General features: G+C 38.8%; 2 protein-coding genes across 10 annotated transcripts in view; both read right to left on the bottom strand.

Moving 5' to 3' along the window:
- Positions 1 to 21,404, bottom strand: part of Rabgap1 (RAB GTPase activating protein 1) — a 130,158-nt gene that overhangs the window by 46,987 nt on the left and 61,767 nt on the right. For all 9 annotated transcript variants that reach the window (NR_156419.1, XM_006497997.4, XM_006497995.4 and 6 more), the window contains exon 13: positions 17,356 to 17,506. Coding sequence is in view for 8 of the 9 variants with exons in the window: in XM_006497997.4 (XP_006498060.1) it covers positions 17,356 to 17,506 (151 nt within the window). In the remaining variant the exon portion in view is untranslated. The remainder of the gene's footprint in view (positions 1 to 17,355; positions 17,507 to 21,404) is intronic.
- On the bottom strand, positions 7,153 to 9,808 carry Gpr21 (G protein-coupled receptor 21). Its single transcript, NM_177383.4, has 2 exons — positions 9,735 to 9,808; positions 7,153 to 9,375 (listed from the first exon to the last, which is right to left on the bottom strand). Exon 2 carries the CDS (start codon positions 8,988 to 8,990, stop codon positions 7,941 to 7,943), a length of 1,050 nt encoding a protein of 349 aa, NP_796357.1. The 5' UTR covers positions 8,991 to 9,375; positions 9,735 to 9,808; the 3' UTR covers positions 7,153 to 7,940.

Below are 21,404 nucleotides of genomic sequence, written 5' to 3'. Positions count from 1 at the left end.
GTAGCCCCCAACTTCATTTTTAAAATATTTTTTTTTAAAAAGGAGACCTGCTAGTTCCCTGCTCTGAAAAGGACACATTGTCCTCAAGCCTTCTTAGCTCTAACTATAACCCCCAGAATTTTCCAATGAAGTACATCTACACAGTGAATGTATAGGTCAGTGTTTCCAAACAGACAGCGTTAACCCCAATGCATTCTCTAAAAGCAAGAAAGAAATACCTAAGGCTTCAGTACAGAGGTTCTGCAAATCATCCGGAGAAGACTTCAGAGATGTGAGGGTGTGGTGTTTCTAGCAATAAGACTTATCATTATAAGACTACAATTATAGTAATTTATGAAAGGATAATTCTTTATTTTTAACCTGCAACAGGTTTTCTCACATCATACATTGTTTGGTATATTACAGATGAATTTACTAGGGTCTTACTGACTTTTGTGTTTGCTTAATCTTGCCCAGCTAGATGCTTTCTACATCACCATTATGCCTGGAGAGAGGGGAATAGGGAGGGCAGAAGAGTACAGACCTACAGAAAAACCCTATCCCAGAGCCTATGCACCGACTTCTATGGAAACTCACTTGATACACATCTCTATCACTTACACGTTCCAAGCAACATTTTGTACTCTCTCACCACCTCTATCCCAGCTAAGGAAACATCTATCACCACACAGACATCTGTTTTAATGCATTACTTCCCATGATATAAATTGCTTCTCATGGTATAAAAAGAATGCATTTCAATAGCTGTTGTAGTCTCTCAATGAAAATTAAACATTAAAAACCTGGAGGGAGCTACACACAGAACATATCATAGTTGACTAGGAACCAAAAGGCCTTATGAATTCTCCAGAATTCTCCACAATTCCCATAGGGACACACTGACCTTGCCAGTCTTTCTGGGAGAAGGATGTAAGATGAGTAACAGGAAACTGCATCTTAAAGGCTACAGGTAAGGTGGTGCTAGCCACACACACTTCCTACAAACCAGCAGCTAGTTAACTCCTCTCTGACTTCTCTTTTGTTAAAATTCACTGCCTTTGGCTGAACACAGTTTATGTTCTTTGTTATAAACAACCCTCCCTTAAAGATCAGGGGACACAAAGTTTACAATCACTCACACACACACACACACACACACACACACACACACACCTCAAAGGTAGCCCCCCCCCCCTTTTTACAGCTGGTTGTCTTTCTTAATTCTGAATGGAATGCTTAAGTGCTATTTTTGCTGGCTCTTCTATTGTTGACATTACCTATAGATTTCTAAGTTATGGGAGAAGATATTGCAGCTCTGCCCACTCACAGGTCTACATCCACAATTCTTTTCCCCCTAATTCTCAATAGTTTTGCTACCAACTTTGGCTAAGTCAATATAATTTATAATGAGTCAGAGTACATCTATGATGCTACTCCTTTACCTTTTGTTTCTTCTCATAAACTGTCCTATTTTCCTTTCGTCTGGTTTTCTCTGTATCTAAGTACACTATGCAAATATCAGTGTATAATTCCTTTCAAAGTCTGAAAGAGTCTTAAACCCAGGTGTATATAGCTCAGTGATAATGTATAGCTTTGTCATTGATGATGTATTGCTCAGTAATAATGTATAGCTCTCTTGAATGTCTGAGGCTCCCTTGTATCCACAATATACCAAGATAAACCAACTCTAACATCTACTCCTTAAGATCAGACCTCTAGCTGAGATGTCTTTTTTCCTGCTTATTTTTGACCAGCTACTCTCTAATTCACCTTTACAGCCTCTTCCCCAGTGTTTTCTCTTTTTGTGGGAATTCTTCCTCCCTGGAGACATTTTCCTGGATTTTATTTATTTCTCCTTTCTCGTTCTGAGGAGATACATTGTTCAGCAACTCTCTAAGAATGTATGTAAGGCTGGTGAATATATTCAAATATACCATATGTTATAAAGTGGGTTTATATTCACATTTTTATATTCACATTTGAATAATAGTTTAACTGGACATAAAATTCTGGCTTCCTTCCTCATACCAAGCTTCTAGAGCTTTTCACCATCCTCAGTGTTTTGATCTTTCAATGAAAAGTACCATGTTGTCTCCTTATGCCTGCACTGAGCCTTAACATTACGACTCCCTGCTACTCACTTATCCTTAACTGAGCCTGTTTCTCTCTTCACTTACTATCCTGCCTCTGTCTTTCTTATTTTACTAGCTACCCCTACTTAAGTTTTATTTTTGAGCTTGTCTGATGTTTAAAAATATCTTTTACACTTGAATTTCAGACCTTTTTGCTTGTTTGTTTAAAGAGTGCCTTGTTCTACAATAATGAACTCTTTTCAGGTTGTATCAGTTGGACTTTAATTTCAAGGGTTCCTTAGGAAGCCCACATCGGTGTTTGTTTCGGCCTCTGGTTACTTTCCAAGAAGCTGTAGTATTAAAGGAGAAGCATCCAGGGACAAGTGCATACCTACAGCCCCAGTTACTGTAGTAGTTTCAGGAGCCTAAGGCAGAAATTCAAGGGCAGTCTGGGTAATACAGGGCAAACTGTTCTCAAAAATATATGAGGCAAATATATGAACAAGGTAGCTCAGTGGGTACAGTGCTTTCATTTACTCTGTGAAAGTTCCGAACTATGCAAGTTCTTAACCTGTCTAAGCCTGAACATTCCTGACCAACAAAAGGAGAAAATTAAAAACCAATACTTGTTAGGTTCCCCTGGGAAGTAAATGAAGTAACCACCTGGACATTGTTGTCAGAAAGGCCTGGGTTATAATCAAGGTTCTCCAATTAGACGCTCCGTGTATTTTTGCTTCCTAATTTGCTTTAAGTAAGGTTAAAAGTAATCACTTGCTTGTACCATCTGTTGGGCAGATTGAATAAGGTGCTCATGAAATTCTCCTAAAACCTAACAGCCTGGGGTTTACATGTTTATCGTTGCTTATACTCCTTTTGACTAGATTTAGGCACGTGTGTAGCTGTGCATGTCCAGGTGATGGCCCGTTCAAACTAAATTCTAACTCTTTGCAACACAAAGTACCAGAAGGGGGCAACAATCGAGAAGCAGATGTCTGAATTCTGGTCACAGCACATGGGAGCAGCTGGGCTTGGTTCCCATGTAAAAGTCAGAATAAGAACAAGTATTTCTAATCCTTTACTACCCCTCTTTTCTTTGATACACATGACCTTATGGCCTAAGTATCTGCTCTTTCACCAATGCCCAAATGATACTATAAATTCCCCAAGAGACCCCATATACTTTGCTTTTCCAAATAGACACTATGTCAAGACCAAGACAAGCTGCCCCAGAAGCAAACTAATGAAATTAGCTGCTCTTTGGATCACCAAACAGAAAGCTGTAAAATGATGAATTATAAATCAGTGACATAAAATAATCTTAAAAGAAGACTTTCAAAGGCTAGCATGACTTGCAAGGGGTCTGATGAGAAGACAAGTGACAAGAGAACTAGATGAAAGCAACACAGTACTCAACAGCACAGGCAGGTCAGCACTGGCCAGAGATTCCTCCTGTGTCTGAATAGCAAGGCTTCTGCAATCACAACGCTGATCCCTCACATGCCAGAACGGTGTTTTGAACTTCCTTCTCCACCAGGCAACCATCTGCACAAGGTGTGCTTAATGATATACTTGCAGAAAACAGACTGCCATTATGTGAACTTATCCTAAATAAAAACCAACCATGTGTCTCTCTCCTAAGGATGCCTTGATAAATTCCTCCAGGTGGGGTTGTCTGTGAGGTCCCTTGAAATTACAGACTTACCATACAAAACATCTCAAGAATAAAATTTTCTGCAAGACAGAGATGACACCTCACTGGAAATGCCCTCTTCTGGATACAAAAGCCCCCAATGTCAGGAAAAGAGGACAGAGCTAGAAAACTGTTATTTTAATTTTACTGTTTACTAAGACTTGTGCTCTAGAGCAGGTTCTGTGTTAGACTCTGGGGATGTAGCTATCAGGGGTACTGTCTCTTGCACTCACTAAATGTTCAGACAATAAAAGTAAACAAGTTGTCATATGGTCTTCAGGGGTTGCTAAATAGCATGGAGTAGTGATCTAGCATTGAGCCTGCACGATAGAAATGTATGGAAGCACACCATAACATATTGCATAAATGTGAAACAATGGCAGATATATTTATATAAGAGTAATCACTTTTATTCATGAAGCATTAAATGGTACACCCACATTTGTTATCAGTTCTATGGATCCCTATGATGGATGAAAGAACCTTTAGCATCTTTTTCTTTTCCTACTTTACTAACCAGCTAATCAGGTTTCTACATTCTCAGTTCAAAGTTCACTGTTACTATGTCAGATGTCCTTTTATCACCCAAATTTTTAAAGAAATGCCAGTGACTCACTTGCAGCCAGTCATAAGAAACAGTTACCTCAACAATATGTATCAACACTGTATATAATTTAGTATATTTACATTTGATTATTCTTTAGGCTGGCTGAGACAGGAAAATGATACAAAACTACATTATTCCATGACTTACAGGCTTCAAAAGCAAAACAAAACAAAACAAAACAAAAAACAAACTTACAATGCTACTATTTCCCCACATGAAATGTCTTCCAAACTGATCATTTAACAACAAACCCTGGTTTGCCAGTAACGTATTTCACAGATCTTCTTAATACAGAAGCACATGGCCAATGCAATTAAGATATTTCCTACAAAGTCACTGCACATTTTCCTAATGGATCTTTGAAAAGCCGAGGAAACCCTTCCCATATCATTCTACCATCTGAGCCTGTAGACCTGCTGTTACACTCAAAGAGATAGTTCATTTATGGTATGAAAGTTCAAGTTTCTCCAATCCTAAAAATATTACATAAACTATTTAAGTACAAAGGAAAAGCCACTATAAAAGACTCAAATAGAATTTATCCAGCAATACTGCTAAAAAGAAAACCTGTCCAAAACAGGACTTTGAGTATGAAGAAGCAAGCTTGTGAATAATTCTAGTACCCATTTGGGCTACTCAGTGCTCTGTCTTGAGGTGGGTACTGGCTCAAGTGCAACTACTTCCTCACTTCCAAGTGGCACAAATATTTTCACTGAAATCACTGTATAAAAACATAATTCTTTTACAAGTTAAACAATTAGTATGTTCTTACTTCAAACTTTACTACAAAGTAATTTTACACTATCTCTAAAAGCATATGTGTATTCTGACGCTAGTGAAATACCAGAGTTAAATGAGCTATCTGAGGTATAAAAGTATGCATTTTTTCTGACTCTGAACTAGTCAGATTGGTATTCAAACAAAATGTCATCAAATGTTGCCATAAATGTGGCAGAATAAAAAGATTAAACACCAACTGAGTCTATGATGCAGAGAATCTCCCCCTCCCCAAGATTATGTAACTATGCCCTTCATTTCTTCTTACCCAGCAAATTATAAATAAAATGGCCATGCAGACAATGAATGGAGCTATAGAATCGATTCCTTAAGCCTTAACATTTACACAGCACAATGGAGATGAGACAATCTGAAAAGACGTCTGTTAGTACCTCGGGTAATAGAAGGTCTATCTGGATGTTTTCCTTTACCTTACTTAGTTTCTTTAGTCTGTGCACCAAAAAGCAATATAAATTCTACCCTTTTAAAAAATGTCTTTAATAAAACCAGAAATTAATACTAGTAAAACTAAGCATCTGCTTTAAAAAAAAAAAAACTTATTTAAAAAGCTGTGTTTAGATTAACATATCAGCTTGGTTAGATATTACCAGAACAATTTTCTTTTTCACTGTTACAAAATGGAATCCCAGAACAAAAAACAAAAGGGACTTAACTCCTTCTAAGAGTGAAGTCAACTCTCTTATTACAGTTTTTTTAAAAAAATTTATTTATTTTATTTGAGTACACTGTAGCTGTGTTCAGACCTAGCAGAAGAGGGCATTGCATCCCATTAGCGATGGTTGTGAGCCACCATGTGGAAATGAAACCAAATCCAAACCAAATCTATAGAGCTGTGCAATGCAAGGAGAAATGTATTACAAACTGTTTTTCAGAAGCCAGGGGAAAAGATTTTCTCCTTGAAGCTGAAATCCAACAAAGCTATTTCTAACCCTGCATTTTCAGCATGAGCTCTAAATTCTGAATCATCAGAGCCAAACTTGGCTAATACTACATATAAAGAACAAGCAAGATTTGGAGAACTCAGAATCTATTTCTCTCTTCCTCTCAGCAGCTGACCTTGAACTCAAGAGACCCACCTGCCAATAGAACTTGGAATCTGAAGTTTAAATGGTTTTATAATTCTCAGTCACTTAAAAAACTTAAAGCAGAACACATATGAGGTTAAAATAAAATCAATGTCTAAAACATAAAATCAAAATTGGCTGGAAGTAGGGTAGGGTGGATCTTTAATCCCAGCAGAGACAGGTGGATTTTTGTGAGTTCAGTCCAGTCTGGTCTAGATAGTGAGTTTTAGGAAAATCAGAAAACACAGCAAACAGAACAAATAAATTCTGCTATGGATATACAAGTAAAATTTACTTGCCTTGTTTGCAAGGGTGCAATACCAGAATGGTGTGTGTGTGTAAGGAAAGAAACATGTCTTCTTTTTTAAAAGAACAGTCTTTTAACATCAGGGTGAAAAGCCGAGGCATATCTGCCTATTTTATAAAGTATCTGTGTCCTTTTTTGGGTTTCCTCCATTGTCCACTTCACTAAATATAACTGTTGTATGCACACTACAACCTCTAGCCAAAGGCAGAGGCCAATTAATTTTTCTGACAATAAAAATGACACTTTTAAAAAGTTAACTCTACATATAAACACAGAACATTTGAGTTCTAAACAATAAAATTCTATACATTTGTTAATGCTTTGAAAAAACAAAACCAGACAAGTGAGGCAAGAAATGTATCTCAAAGGATTTTTTTCCAAAAATAGGATAGCATGAAGGAGACTTGGCCCAACCAGAGTCCCCTTCTCCCCTTCCAGGAGGCCTCCTTAATAGGGTCCAAAAAATGTTTTCCAAAACTGTGATGCTAGCTGACTATTTAGAAGACAGACAGTTTACATTGACCCTGGGCTGATTGCGTCAGTGGACTCAGTTCTCATTGAAGACTTTGGATTAGAACAGAAAACACTACAGTCACTTTAAAAAACATATTTTCACATTACAATTGGACAGCTGTCCCTCTATTATTTATTTAGATTAAATACATTTTGTTATAAAAAATCCAACTCAGTGTACACATTCTCAATATTTACAGACAGAGGCCCAGAAAGAGCACTGTAATGTCATTACTGCACACATGCTCACGATGCTCAGAAGCATGTCGTGAAAGCAGCTGGCTCTCACACACTGTATGGCTTCACTGCACAGTTGCTTCATTTCAAAACTCTATAAAGTAATATTCCGTGCTCACATTACTCATCCTATGGAGATTGCTCTCAAAAGGCAAGAAAAGAAAATATTTCACTATCCAAATGAATGCTGAAACTTGCAGTACAGTTATATTTTGGCACAGATAAAGAAAATCCTTGCTAGTTCATCAATATATGTTAATATTTTCTGTTAGAAGATAACCAATTGCACATAAATTCCAACTTGCATTTAAGAATCCAGAAAGGGGCAAGAAAATGGTTATTTTTAACATGCTGATGCTTTTCACACCCAGATTCAGCCACGCCAGTGGGGAGAGGTGTCAACTATGGCTTTACTCCTTTTGAATCTGAGAACTGTAGTCACTTCCATGACATTTCAAAAACTGGATCAAGAGTGATTCTTTTTATGATCCTGATTCTTCTAATTTTAAATCTCATTTAGGAAGCAACTTCTGCAAACTATGAAGGTTATCTGGATAGTCTGTAGCTGCTCTTACTTCTCTAGTGAACTGGAAGCAGAGATGGAGAGAAAAAAAACTGAACCAAAGCCATCCTTTCTCCTTGAAAATAGAGCGACTGAATATATGAGCCCCCCTCAGATATGAGATCCATTAGGGGGTCCTTTGCACCTAACTGTGTAAGGGTCCTTGGCTGTGGTGTGACTTGCACAAGAAGTACACAGAGACCCTGAAAGGCCCTTTAGTCCTCGCTGGAAAACACTGTTGGAGAGACTGTAAATGATACAGTTGCAGAAACTGTTACTAATAGCAAGCCAGGTAGTCAGGAAGGATGCAAGGCGGCTGCTGCAGCCAGTAGAACTCTCCAGCAAGAAGTAGATGATGTATGGCAACCAGAGGACATAAAACACACTGGTGATTCTGAATAGGACCATGGCATAGCGCTTATCTGGACAGGTCTGGGGTTCCCCAGTCTCCCCATTCTGGCTGCTGAATCGGGCTTGCCTTTCGCTGATTTCTTTTGTGTGCTGCTGGCAGATGCGGAAGATGTTGAAATACGTGAAGCAGACAATGAGGGCAGCTGGGGCGTACAGCATCATCACGATGAACAATGTGAAGTAGGAGTTGGTGTGCCAGGACTCTGCACACCACTGAAATACATCTCCATGATATCCGGGTTTACCCCAGTGGAAGAAGGAAGGCAGGAAGACCAGGGTGGAATACAGCCAAATCAGAAAAATACAGAGGCGTAGTCTCCAGGGAGTAACCAGGGTATTATAGGTTAAAGGCTTAGTGATGGCAATATATCTATCAATGCTGATACAGGCCAGAGAAGCCATAGAGATACTCTTCAGAACTGACACTACAAAACCAAATACTTGGCAAGTCATGGCCTCCTCAATCGGAAGAGGGTAGTAGAGGAGTGATAAGGAAGGGACCAGGCAGCTTACCCCAACCAAGAGGTCAGCATATGCCATTGTCTGAATAAAATAACTTGTAGAATGATGGTTCAACAGAGGTGCACAGTGAAACACAAAAATCACAATGATGTTGCCAGAAATAATCAATACAGTTAGAAAGACAATAATCAGCACTTCCAAAAGACAGAACCTGACAGTTTCCAAGTAGCCCAGTGCCAGAAGACAGAAAGGATGGCTGCTCTGATTACCATCCCAGGTGGAGTTCATCTCGTGCTCAGGAACTGGCTCTCACTTCATGCTGCCACCTGGCTGCTGTCTCAGTTCTCAGGAGCAGCTACTGTCACTGCAGTCAGCTTTGCATGCCTGTGACAAAGCCAGGGAGCCCTAGTCATCACGTTCCTGAGGTTGCTGCTGTGGTGGGTATACTGCCTGCTGTACAATTTCCCTTTAAATTCTTCCTGGAATAGGGAAAGCCAACAGCAGTTGTCTGGCCAGTCCCAGACGCAGCCATACTGCCAGTTTCACCAAACACATAGCAAGGGAGTAAGGCAAACTGGGGACAGTGTCTTCAGGCCAAGTGTGGGTGGGGGAGGGGCAGAGGGAGGAAGATTAGTAGCTTCAGCAGGAGTTGTAATGAGTCTCCTCTGAACAGCTGATAGAAGAAAAGGAGAGAGCATTTTACATTTTGCATTCCACATCCTAGACAAAGAACCTAGCTAGCTCTGACTGCCAGCACCCCTCCCACTTCACCCTAAGCAGCCTCCTCCATAAACGGCCCTTACTTTGGAGGAACAGCAATACCATGCTTCCAAGATCAACATAAAGAAATTATAAACCCTCATTTTCTTTTATTTTACGTGTTGTAGGAGAATCTCCTTATGGTAATCCTGAAGACATTATCATTGATAAAAATTAACCAAGATTATTTTCTCCATTAAATCCAATGTACTATTATATCTCTGCAAACACCTTAATACAATTTATCTGCTTAGCTCAATTTCAGAGTGTTACCTGTGATTCTGCATGCTGAAATCCAAACAAAAGCCACAATACATCCTTAACCGAAAGCCTTGCAATGCAGGAATGTTCGTAAAGCCAGCCTACTGCAGAACTAAGGCACAGAGGGAGGGGCTAAAGGAGTAGGAGGAGAAGCAGAGAGAGGGGCTTGGGAAAAGGAAGAAAGGGGGTGGGGCAGGGCAGGGCAGGGCAGGGCAACTTGTGTGCTAGGGCACACACACACTCTAGCGTGCTGGACAACTCATTACCATTTATTCCCATAGAGGAATTCCCGACGGCACAGTAGGCGCTGGCTTGGTGCGCCCACAGGATGTATCTGAAAGCTGTTTCCTTGTCGGTCGGCAATCTTCCTCATAGGTAAATGAGCAGAATTCAGATTGCCAGTAAGAAACATGGGCAGAGGTGGGGATGGAGAGAGGGAGGAGTTGGGATTTGGGCTGAAGTACAGTACCAGAGGAGAGAGGGGGGAAAGTCCTATTTTTTTGTGTCCCTAAGAACAAAGGACAGTGTCACAGGAAGGAAGCATGGTAACAGTACATGGCACCCGAGGAAGTCTAATTCAGCTGCACAAGACGTTACAGCTGAGAGACAATATTCAGCCTCAATTTTCCTTTATCATTTATTAGATATTGGCTAATATTTGGAAATGGTGCTATTTGTTCTCTCCTTCTTCCTCAGTTTAGTTAGGTACTCCACTTGAGTGGAGTGACAGTACACAGATATTTAGGTACCAAGTCTTTGAATCTTACAGTTCAATCTTGTTTCTACTTATCTAAAACAATGCAAATTGAAATAACACACTACTTTTTTGGATAATGTCATAAAGGGTGCTTTCCGTTTTCATAAACTGGGTGCTGTGGGAATGGTATAATTTTGCCTGAATAAAGCCTCACATCATCAGTAAAGGAAAACAAATGCTGCAACTGTAGTAATCCTAGGAGATCTGTACACTTGAACAAAGAACCATGTGATCCAACTTGTATTTTTATTTATTTTTATCCATGCTTTCTTACTGTGGGCAAAGGATGCTTACAATCACAGCTCAGTGAAGTGTGAACACTTTAATTCAGGAAAGTAAGGACCCCCGAGACATGTTCAAGGAGACAAATAACATAATGTGACAGGCCTCAGTAGAGAAGAGCAGCACAGAAGGGACAGCCTCCTGCCTCAGAGATTTTTGTATTTAAGTCACTGTCACTCACAGATAACTTGAGGTACTCCTGTTCCTACTCTCCCAGTCCCTAGCACATGTATGCTGAGGGTTCTACCCCTGAGAACCTCTTACACAATATATCCATCAGTCTCTTGATCTGCAATTTTATAATCCAGTATATCAGCACAGCTGTAGTCTGAAAACACTGGATGAAAAAAAACCCTACAGTTTGAGACAGCCAACATTCACATAATATCGCAACACATACTGTTATAGCTATTTTATGGTTATCTATTACTTTTAACCTCTCCCTATGACTACTTTGTAAATTATACTTTATTTAAGGTAAGGAATAGATAAAATAATGACAGGTCTGGCACCATCTAATGCTTTAATCACCTACTGAAGGTCTTAAAAAGTGTTGCCAGCACCCCAATTCAAGCCACACTTATCTTTTGCCACATTTTCACTGAAGCCAAAATAATATTCTAAAACTAAAATAATAGATAAGTAAATAACAGTAACTAGGCAGTAGCTTACACTTATTATGACTATGAATTATCCTTATTAATACTAATAGTCAAGGTTCAATTATCACATTTTATGCCAAGAGATACTAAATTGTCCAACAAAGACAGATAGAAAACAGGGAAGCTAGGACTTGAAGCAAGACAAACTGCCTTTTGTCAGACATATGAAATGTTACATGCTTGTTTAAAATTTTCATTTATTTATTTTATTTTATTTTTGAGGCAGAGTCACACTATATAGAGCAGGCTGTTCTCAAACTCAAAGAAACTGGCTTGCCTCTGCACTAGCATAATCTATTGTGTTATACTGTTTTTTAAACCTAAATGTATGGCTTTAGTTGGGACTAGAATCACACTTGAACAGTAGAACTCTTGACTTGCATGTATAAAAGCCAGCATTAGAAAAACAAACTATAAAATAAACATGAAATAAAATGATTCAACTTGCTGGGTGATGGTGGCGCACGCCTTTAATCCCAGCACTTGGGAGGCAGAGGCAGGCGGATTTCTGTGTTCGAGGCCAGCCTGGTCTACAAAGTGATTTTTCAGGACAGCCAGGGTTATACAGAGAAACCCTGTCTGGAAAAACCAAAAAAAAAAAAAAAAAAAAAAAAAAAAAAAGATTCAACTTTCTTTTCCTGCTACACAAAACCATTAATATGTCACTTTCTAAGGTTTGGCCCCTACTGGCTTCCAGCCTCAGCCCAGTCTCACTCTGGGTCACCCAGCACTCCTCACATTGAACAGAGCTCCTCCCAGCACCTGCAGCACCACAATCCCACACTCTACCCAGACTACAACCTAAAGACCTTTTAGAAAGCTTAGATGAGAAACCTTCAATGTCATCTGAATTCAGTTGTTATGTACTTTTTTCTAAAACTCTCATGAAATTTTGTTTATAGATGATTGAAACAGAGACAATCCTTTTTTTTTTTTTTTTTTTTAAAAAAAACCTGCCAAATACAATAAAAATTGTTTTTAGGTTTCAAAAGCTTTTAAATGAAGCTGCAATAACTAGGTATGCATTCCTATTCTTAAAGTTCAGGACCTAGAAGGAAGTGCTAAAAGTCTTGCAATAGCCTAAGGTTTCAGAGCACTTCAAATTTCCTATCGTGGTGGTTTAACTGATAAGTCAACATAATCCAAACCAAATCAAACCAAGACAGACAAAACCATCACCACCACCACCAGGAAACAGAAAACAAGTCAGAAACAGTTCTGATCCCAAGCTTTTAGACCAGGCTAAATGACATAAAACTTCTGTGGGTTAAACAAAAGGAAACAAAACAAAAAAACAAACCCACTAACAACTTCAAAATGGTCAAGACAATATATCAACATTCTTGGAATGCAGGAAACCCTGGAACTTCTTAGCCATGATTTGACAGATGGAATGGAAATGTTTTCACAAAGATATGTGGGGGTGGTCACATAGCTTTAATTTCCTGTTGCCTTATAAGGTCATGCCTAGCAGCACCTGAAATTCCTACTAATGTTAATGAGGCCTCCCCAGCACCCTGGCCCCTGACAATGATGTCCACTAAGCCTGGTGGTCCCTACTCACCCCTCAAAGGTTTAAATACCCTTTGCTCCCCACACTAAAATGAGCTGTCTCACTGAAGCTGCCAGGGAGTCAGTTCTCATGGTGCTTGCCTGAGGTTTCTTTTGCTCCTGGCTGTTCTGGCATCCTCTCCTAGGATCTATGGTTGTGATCACAGGCTGATCATGAGATATTTCAGGGAGGAGGAGCCTGAATGACATCTTAGTATCCATAGAAAATTGGTCCCAGGACCTCTATTGAATATAAAATTCATGGATGCTAAATCCCTAATATAAAATGGTACAGCAGGAAAATGAGGAATATGGTAGAATGCTTGCCTACCTTGACCAAGATCCTGAGTTCAATCTCTAGCACTGAGGGAGGAAGAAGTATTTATATATGGCACTCCTGTACACATCAATTCTTTGTAAATTACTTACAATATATAATACAAAGTAAATGTTAAGCAAATATTTGTTAGATTTTATTATTTGGGAAATAATGATAAGAAAGAAAAGTTGATAGATCTCTATCACTGATGGTTAAATCTGTGCATATAGAATCCAAAACTATAGAAACCACAGACATTTGATATCCCAATGACTGGTCCAAGGTGAAGAACCTCACAGAGTTTATAAATGGAAGAGTGAGAACTCTAGGTCAGAGCTCAGGCTTCCTACCTCCATGTGCTTCCTGCTCAACAGACAACTTTTCACCACTGAGTGCCCAGAGGTACCTTCCCATGATTTCAGTCCTTGCCTATCAAGTTCCAGAGAGAGAATTTTATTTAAAAAGGAAACAATCTGCTCAGTGATGACGCTGTCATTGGTGCATTCTATTTCCAGACTTACTTGAGATGTGGATGGGCCTTCATGGCGTCTACTGCACATGCAACTTAGAGATAAAATACTAGTGACATATAAGTGCTGCTAGTTTAGGGTCTGGATATAAGTTTGTAACTGTAGCAAAGCCTTACACATGGCTTTGTTCAGCACAGAAAAGGAGACAGACACACAGTAAAAAGGAACGAGTAGGTGGGAAGGAGAACATCAGCGTGTGATGTGACCCACTAGTTTCTAATTATAAAGTGAATTTACTGTAGAGGCACTTTTCCTATAAATTTTGAAAACTAAACATTAAATCAAAAGGAACAGTAAGAGATACTGACATAAAATATAAGATATTTTAAAAAAACACAGCTAAAGACAGAAGGCACTAAGGCAGGTTCTGGGAGCTGCAAATTGGAAAGTGCCTTCTTTTCCTTTCATGCCCAGCTCCAGCTGACATGCTACCAGATTCAAACACAGCGATAAGACAAGAAGCAGTGAAGCAGCCTGAGGGGATCACTTCCTGAGACCAGGAGGACTCTTCAAGTGCTTGTTCTGGTGTGGTAGTTTAGTCCCAGAACTTGGGAAGCAGAAGTAGGTTGATTTCTGTAAGGCCAGCCTGGTGTACAGGTCAAGTTCAGGCTAGCAAAGGCTACATAGTGAGACTCTGTCTCAAAAAAAAAAAAAAAAAAAAAACAAAATCAATAAACAAAACAACCTTCAAGTGCATATTTTATACAATGGATTCCATGGGAAAAAAAGAAAAGAAAAAAGAAAAGAAAAGAAAAGAAGAAAGCCTTGGAAACATTTAACATTTCTTCTTCTTTTTTTTTTTTCTTTTGAGGTTTTATTACTTTATGCAGAGTAGAGATTGAGATAGGGAGGCCATACTAAGACTAGCTTCAAAACTTACTATGTAGTTAAGGATTAACTTGAATTGCTCCTGCCTCTACATATGTAGTGTTGGGATTACAGGAGTGAGCTATCAATACATGGCACAAGATTTTATAAGTACAAAGAACACACTCTAAAACAATCATAAAAGTACAATAAATATATAAGCCAGGGACACCATCTCATTACTACCAAGCTTTATGCACTGTGTGCAACTGTGTATGCTACACTTTCGGTAGCTCTTGATTTTTCATTTAACCAGACAACAGCACAGGAAGACCCTGAACCAAAGATTATTGGTTTTGTTTTGTTTTGTTGTGTGTGTGTGTGGCCGGGGGTGGTGGTGGTGGTGGTGGTGGGGTGTGTTTCTGAAACAGGGTTTCTCTGTGTAGCCCTGGTTGCCCTGGAGCTCACTCTGTAGACTGGGCTGGCCTTAAACTCAAGAGATTTCCCCTGCCTCTGCCTCCTGAGTGCTGGGATTAAAGGCATGCATCGCCAGTACCCAGTGACTCTTAACCTTTAATAAGGAGAGAACTTTTTCGACTGTAATACTTTTGTTTTGTAGGTATGTGAGCATGTATGAATTATACATAATGACATTATAATATATAACATTTTCATACACATATTCATCCTCCCATTGTCCTTTCTTCTTCCCCACTCTTATTCCTGTTGACTTCTTTTCTCTTCTCAACTACTATGGTCTTTCAACTACCATAAATTTTTTTCTTCCTGTAAACCAACAAATTAAGGTAGGGTCACTCACAGAAGCAAAAGTGGAGGGTTATTTTCAGGAGCTGGGCCACTAGCTAGTGCTAGTGACTGCATCACTGAAAAAAACATGTCTCTGCCACAGTGATCTTTAACTGTTATAGATACAAGAAGGGGTAGGACCTTGTCTCTTCCTACCTGATAAAATGAATTCATAAGGCCACAATCATGTGCAAGTCTTGGGCAGATGGTCCAACTCTCAGCTGCTGAGAGTTCAAGAGCTACAATTTGCCTGGAAGACACTGAAGTCCATCCCTTCCCACCCTCCTCTTCTGCAGTGTTCCCTGAGCCCTAGAGAGGGTGGCACAAACAGACTCTCTCCTGGAACCTGCCTCAAAAGCTGTATATCAGATAAAAAGACACAGATGGTTCTACCACTCCTTTATAACTCCCACTGTGATCTGTCAGGCACATTCAACAAAGGGCCTTCAACTATTCTTTTGTTTTATTTTGTTTTGTTTTTCCAGACAAGGTTTCTCTGTATAGCCCTGGCTGTCCTGGAACTCACTTTGTAGACCAGGCTGGCCTCGAACTCAGAAACCCTACTGCCTCTGCCTCCCACGTGCTGGTATTAAAGGCATTTGCCAACACTGCCTGGCAACTATTCTTGAGATTGACTTCTTAGGCCTACAATTCTGTTTATGTTGTACATAACATTTTCTTTTGAAGATCATGTCCTTTCTGTATGTTGTTTCCATATAAGATTATTTTAACAGTTTCAAAAAGATAATATAATAAAATAAATTTTAATAAAATTTAAATATTTTCTTTACAAAGACTTTATACCTCTTTCTCTTATCAAAAATTCACAGGTGGTACAGAGTGGTTAAAAGAACCTAGACCTGAGAACCTAAGAATGGCCCTTGGGCACCACAAAAAAGACAGATAAAAAGAATGGACCCCTAACTGTTTTCCTCTGCTCCTTGCCCACACACGTACATGGGCACTAGCATCCCACATACTCACACAAAACAAATAAAATGGATCGGTATCTTCATAACCCAGGTTTCAAATTTACCTATTACCTATCAGAGAAGCTGTTTCCTATCAGATAAACTCCCATAATTTTTAGAAAACTAAAACCAAACCCAGTAATATGGGTACAAAAGGCACAAATCCTGGCTAACTTGTAAGAAACCACTCTACATGTTTATATGGCATAAGTGGAATACTTTCTTTTCTTGCTTTGTTTGTGAAACTTTGAAGAATGCCTTAACCTGAGTAGTTTCACTTTAGAGGATTGAATTATGTTACATGTAAGACTATAGATTATTTTCTTATTAAGTATAGAAACTAAAAGAAGGCCTTCTTTATCAAAAGCATTTTTTAAGGAAAATAAATCTATAGCTGAGGGTGGTAGCTCATGCCAACAGTTTAGAGCCTTAGGTAGGAGAACTGCCACAGGTCCAAGGCTAAGGCACAGGTCTTGCCTGCACTGTGAGCTTTAGACAGGCCAGGGCCCCTTTTAAAAAGCCCCCCCCCCAAAAAAAAAAAAAAAACCAAAAAGCCAGGCTTAGTGCTGCACATCTTTAATCCCAGTGCTTAGGAGGCATAAACAGGTGAATCTCTGAGTTCCTGGTCTACAGAATGAGTTCCAGGACTGTCAGGACTAGCTACACAGAGAAACCCTGTCTCAAAAACCAAAAGAAAAAAAAAAAAGGAAAACAAGTGAACAAAAACCCACCCCAACAAAACGAAACATTGTAAATACTGCACTGCATATACAGCCTGGCTCAAAACTTATTCCAGGTGGGAAAGCTGAGATAAACTCAACTGAGGAAGTAAACTTTGTGCATTCATCTTTGTGACAAAAGAAAAAGACATTTTTTTTGGCTATACTTATTTAAGATAAAGTATAAAACATTTGACCATTCACTCTAAACTTTATAACCTCTCTGACCTTTGTGATGAGAATTCGGTACTTTTCTACTAAGTGATCGTTGTTGTGGCAGCCTGCTAGCAGCTGCCAGACTTCTCCACGAAGAGCTTCAGGAACACCACTTCTCACTAAGGATGACAACTGCTTCGGTCTCACACTCAAGTTGAGATGCCTAAAAATAAAGCCATAATTCATTACTTTGGCCAGGGAAGAGGCTCTGAAAGATCCTTTACTGAAAATAAAATGGTGTACAAAGAAATAAGAAGGTAACAGAGTTATAATAAAAAAATGAATCATTAACATGGCACCTATAAACCACTGTGTCTAAGTATCATTAAATCATTATCTAAAAAAGATCTGAAAGCTAGGAAGTGGTGGTGCATGCTATTAATCCTAGCACTTGGGAGGCAGAGGCAGATAAATCTCTGAGTTTGAGGCCAGCCTGGTCTACAGAGTGAGTTCCAAGACAGCCAGGGCTACTCACAGAGCAACCTTATTGTAATAAAAACCAAGCAATCAACCAAACAACCAAAAAGTAACTGGAAACTACAGGGTTGTTTTTTGGTTACAGCTTATGTACAAGTTAGAGCAAAAGTACAATTAGATGCTAGAGAAATGCTTTGCTGCTTCCACAGAGACTATCACTTGGTTCACAAATGTGTAACTTCAGTTTTCCCTTTTGCCCACCTCTAACCTTGCACCCAAATGGCAAAAACACATATACACATGAAAAAATAAATAAAGATAAAGTCTTTGAAAAATTTCAATTAATGGGCATCAAGAAACAACAGCAGCAACAATGAATTGCATATTTATATATTCTCAGTTACAATATTTCAAGTATGTTTTCAACAGATTTTATGTCTCTTTCTTAAAGTAACAGCTTAAATCTATGTAGTGGCTAAGAACATTTACAAAAGCCTTGGGTTTCAGATTTCATGTGTAAAATGAACAAAATAAAGCCTGTCGCCAAACACTGACTTGATCTCAGTGCTTTGTGTATTAAACTGACCCTATTATAAAGTCAGATGTTATGTCCATAATACAGAAAGGTCAAGGAGGCTGGTCAGATCACTGAAAGCATGGGTGATCCTGAGACATGTCACAGCTCCTCTGTGACTGGAAATCCATGATTAATAAGTCACTAAAGCAGTATCCTGACCCAGAAATGCTCCCGTGACTACCAGATTGAAGCACAAGTCACTGATACAAAGAACCACCAGTACATTATAAATATGTCTGAGACTTTTCACATCACCCAAATTCTATGAGAATAATATACAGTGTATTTAAAAACTGCTCATTACTTGTTTTAGGATTCTACACCCTGATGCGAGAGATAAGGGCAATTTATATAAATTTTTCCTTGGTTGTGTACATATATGGAGAGTTGCCAGCAAAAAACAGTATTAGTCTTTATGCTATTAATTAAAGGTTTGAAACATTATGGCTTTGGGGTAAATAAACTTTAACTGACACACAATTATGTGTCCTTTTCCAATTATTATTTATGATTGTTTTGATTTTCAATAGTAGAGGTAGTTGTGACAGAGTATCATTGGCCCACAAAGACTTCAGAAATATTTGCTATTTGACTCTTCACAGGAATATTTGCTAACCATAACTTAAGACTAGTAAAATTTCTTTCAGAATAATTTTAGCCATTGACAATATTAACTCTACATATAACTAGCACAGTATTTTATACTGAGCACATTAGTGCTCCTATCTTCCAAGAGTCACAGTCAACTGAACCTGGAGAATGACACACAGATCCTAGTGCTGTTATTAAAATCTACCTTAGGGGGGCTGGAGAGATAGCTGAGTAGATAAGGGCATATTCTGCTCCTCCTGAGGACTAACTTAAATTCCCAGCATCCATATCAGGTGGCTGACAACTGCCTATAACTCCAGCTCCAGGGGGATCAGGCTCATTCATGTGAACACGTCCCCCCCATCACCTGCCCCCATAATTAATCATTTTTTAGACTTTACTTTTTTATTTTATGTATGTGAGTACACTGTTGCTCTCTTCAGACACACCAGAAGAGGATAATGAATCCCATTGCAGATGGTTGTGGGCCACCATGTGGTTGCTGGGAACTGAACTCAGAACCTCCAGAAGAGCAGTCAGTGCTCTTAACTGCTGAGACTTCTCTCCAGCCAAATGAAAATAATTTTTTAAAAATCTACTTTCAGTAAATAAATTAGCATCAGGACCAGACCGGCTATGTTAACAAATTCTGGGTTTGCCAGTTTAGTTATCAGAATGCCTAACCTGTGTGTAAAAATGTACAAGTCTGTAATATTGTTATAGTTGAAAGAGTGCACCCAATTTGATGCTGTGCTAAGTGTCTGGTAAATATTTAAAATATCAACCCTAAGATCCTAGAACATATAGGATGGGCAACAATGTTCAGATGGATGAAACAGACTAGATTATATATATCTGAAGACATTAAAAAAAAAAAAAAAAAAAACAAGCAAAAGTATTTGAAACTGCCATACCACCTCCAATAGGATCTGTGTGACAAGTTCCACAGACTGAGGCAATCGACCTCAAAAGTGGGAGGCCAGTTGTGGAACCAGTTGTGGAACTCTTTGCTGGAGAAAAAATATTGAGCTGCAGTTCTTATGGCAATCTATCTGTTTTGTTTTCTCTTATTCCTTTTCTTATTTACATGTTCCTGGTAGCCTAGGCCAAGATCTTAAGCGAGAATAATGGGTAAGAAACCATCCCTAGAGATGGGGCCACTAACATGACCTTATCCCCAGGGAAACCAACGCTTTACTTTCTAAATCATTTACAAAACTATTATGATAAAAACTTACCCAACAATAAAATTTCATATGGCTACACGTGTGTCATTGAAGGTGGATTTTGGTATATGGTAAAGAAAGCCTTAATTAGAAAGAATTAAAATAGTTTAAATTTATACATTGAAGATTATAAAAAAATCAGGCACTAGATGTTAAATAATTGACCACGGGGCTGGAAAGTTAGTTCAGTGGTTAAGAGCACTGACTGTTAAAGATTTATTAACCTGCTCCTGGAAATATGCCACTAGCCTTGGATGACAGCCCCCACTGAATACATCCTTTTAGAATTGATATATTTAATGATTTATAATGATGTTACCTGTTCTGTTTGTGATTCACTGAATACATAGTTTTAGAGTTGTAATGCTTGGATGATTTTTTTGTGCTTTACTGTGCCAAATGATTTTTGTTGGTATCTGTAATTGTTTTATTGGATATAGTTTCTAAGAGATATAATGTTTGGTTTAATGTATAAAATCCCCTGCTTGAGAGCTGCAGAGTACACACTCAGATTCAAACTGCCTCTGATTTTGTTTCTTTTTGTCACCGCCGATCCTTACCCACCTAGCTTCAAGGACTCTCATTCCAGGGACCCCCATACCTGACTGGGGTGGTCCGTGGCATGAAACAATCTTAGGACAGCAGAAACAGATGGGAATTCCATTAATGTATTTAAGAGAATGGTAGGACACAGCTGATTATGTTAACAAAGTTTGACAACAAAACAAACGAAGGCATTATACAAAATGTGCTGGATTCACAGAAATGGAATGAGGCCTTACCAGGTATGGTGACACATGACAAACCCAGCACTTGGAGGCAGAGGCCCTTGGACCTCTGTGAGTTCTAGACCAGTCTGGTCTATAGAATAAGCCCAGGACCAAAAAAAAAAAAAAAAAAAAAAAAAAAAAAAAAAAGAGCTCTGGACTGTGAACACTGTAGAGATGGTATTAACTATATTTTTATGAAGTCTTGTCAACATTGAATTACAATGCTGGTTTACCCACAAACATTTCACACATATAAAATTCCTGTAGAAGCAGTCCACACACTCCAGCTTACTGAGCTGAAACTGAAACTGACAAGTATCAGCAATCCTGTCTCTTATTATTAAAGAAATATAAAATTTAAGACGAGACATTTCCAAGGGCTTTTGCACAGTTCTTGTATTACAGTCATGCGTCTAAAGACAACCACGCTTTAGTTTGCCATTTTCTTTTGTACATATTTGACATTTCCCAATGCAGACA

Source organism: Mus musculus, chromosome 2 (genome assembly GCF_000001635.26).
Source record: "Mus musculus strain C57BL/6J chromosome 2, GRCm38.p6 C57BL/6J".
In the NCBI taxonomy this organism is placed as follows: domain Eukaryota; kingdom Metazoa; phylum Chordata; class Mammalia; order Rodentia; family Muridae; genus Mus; species Mus musculus.
Note: the sequence above shows the minus strand (reverse complement) of the source record. Positions and strands in the feature narration are given on the sequence as shown.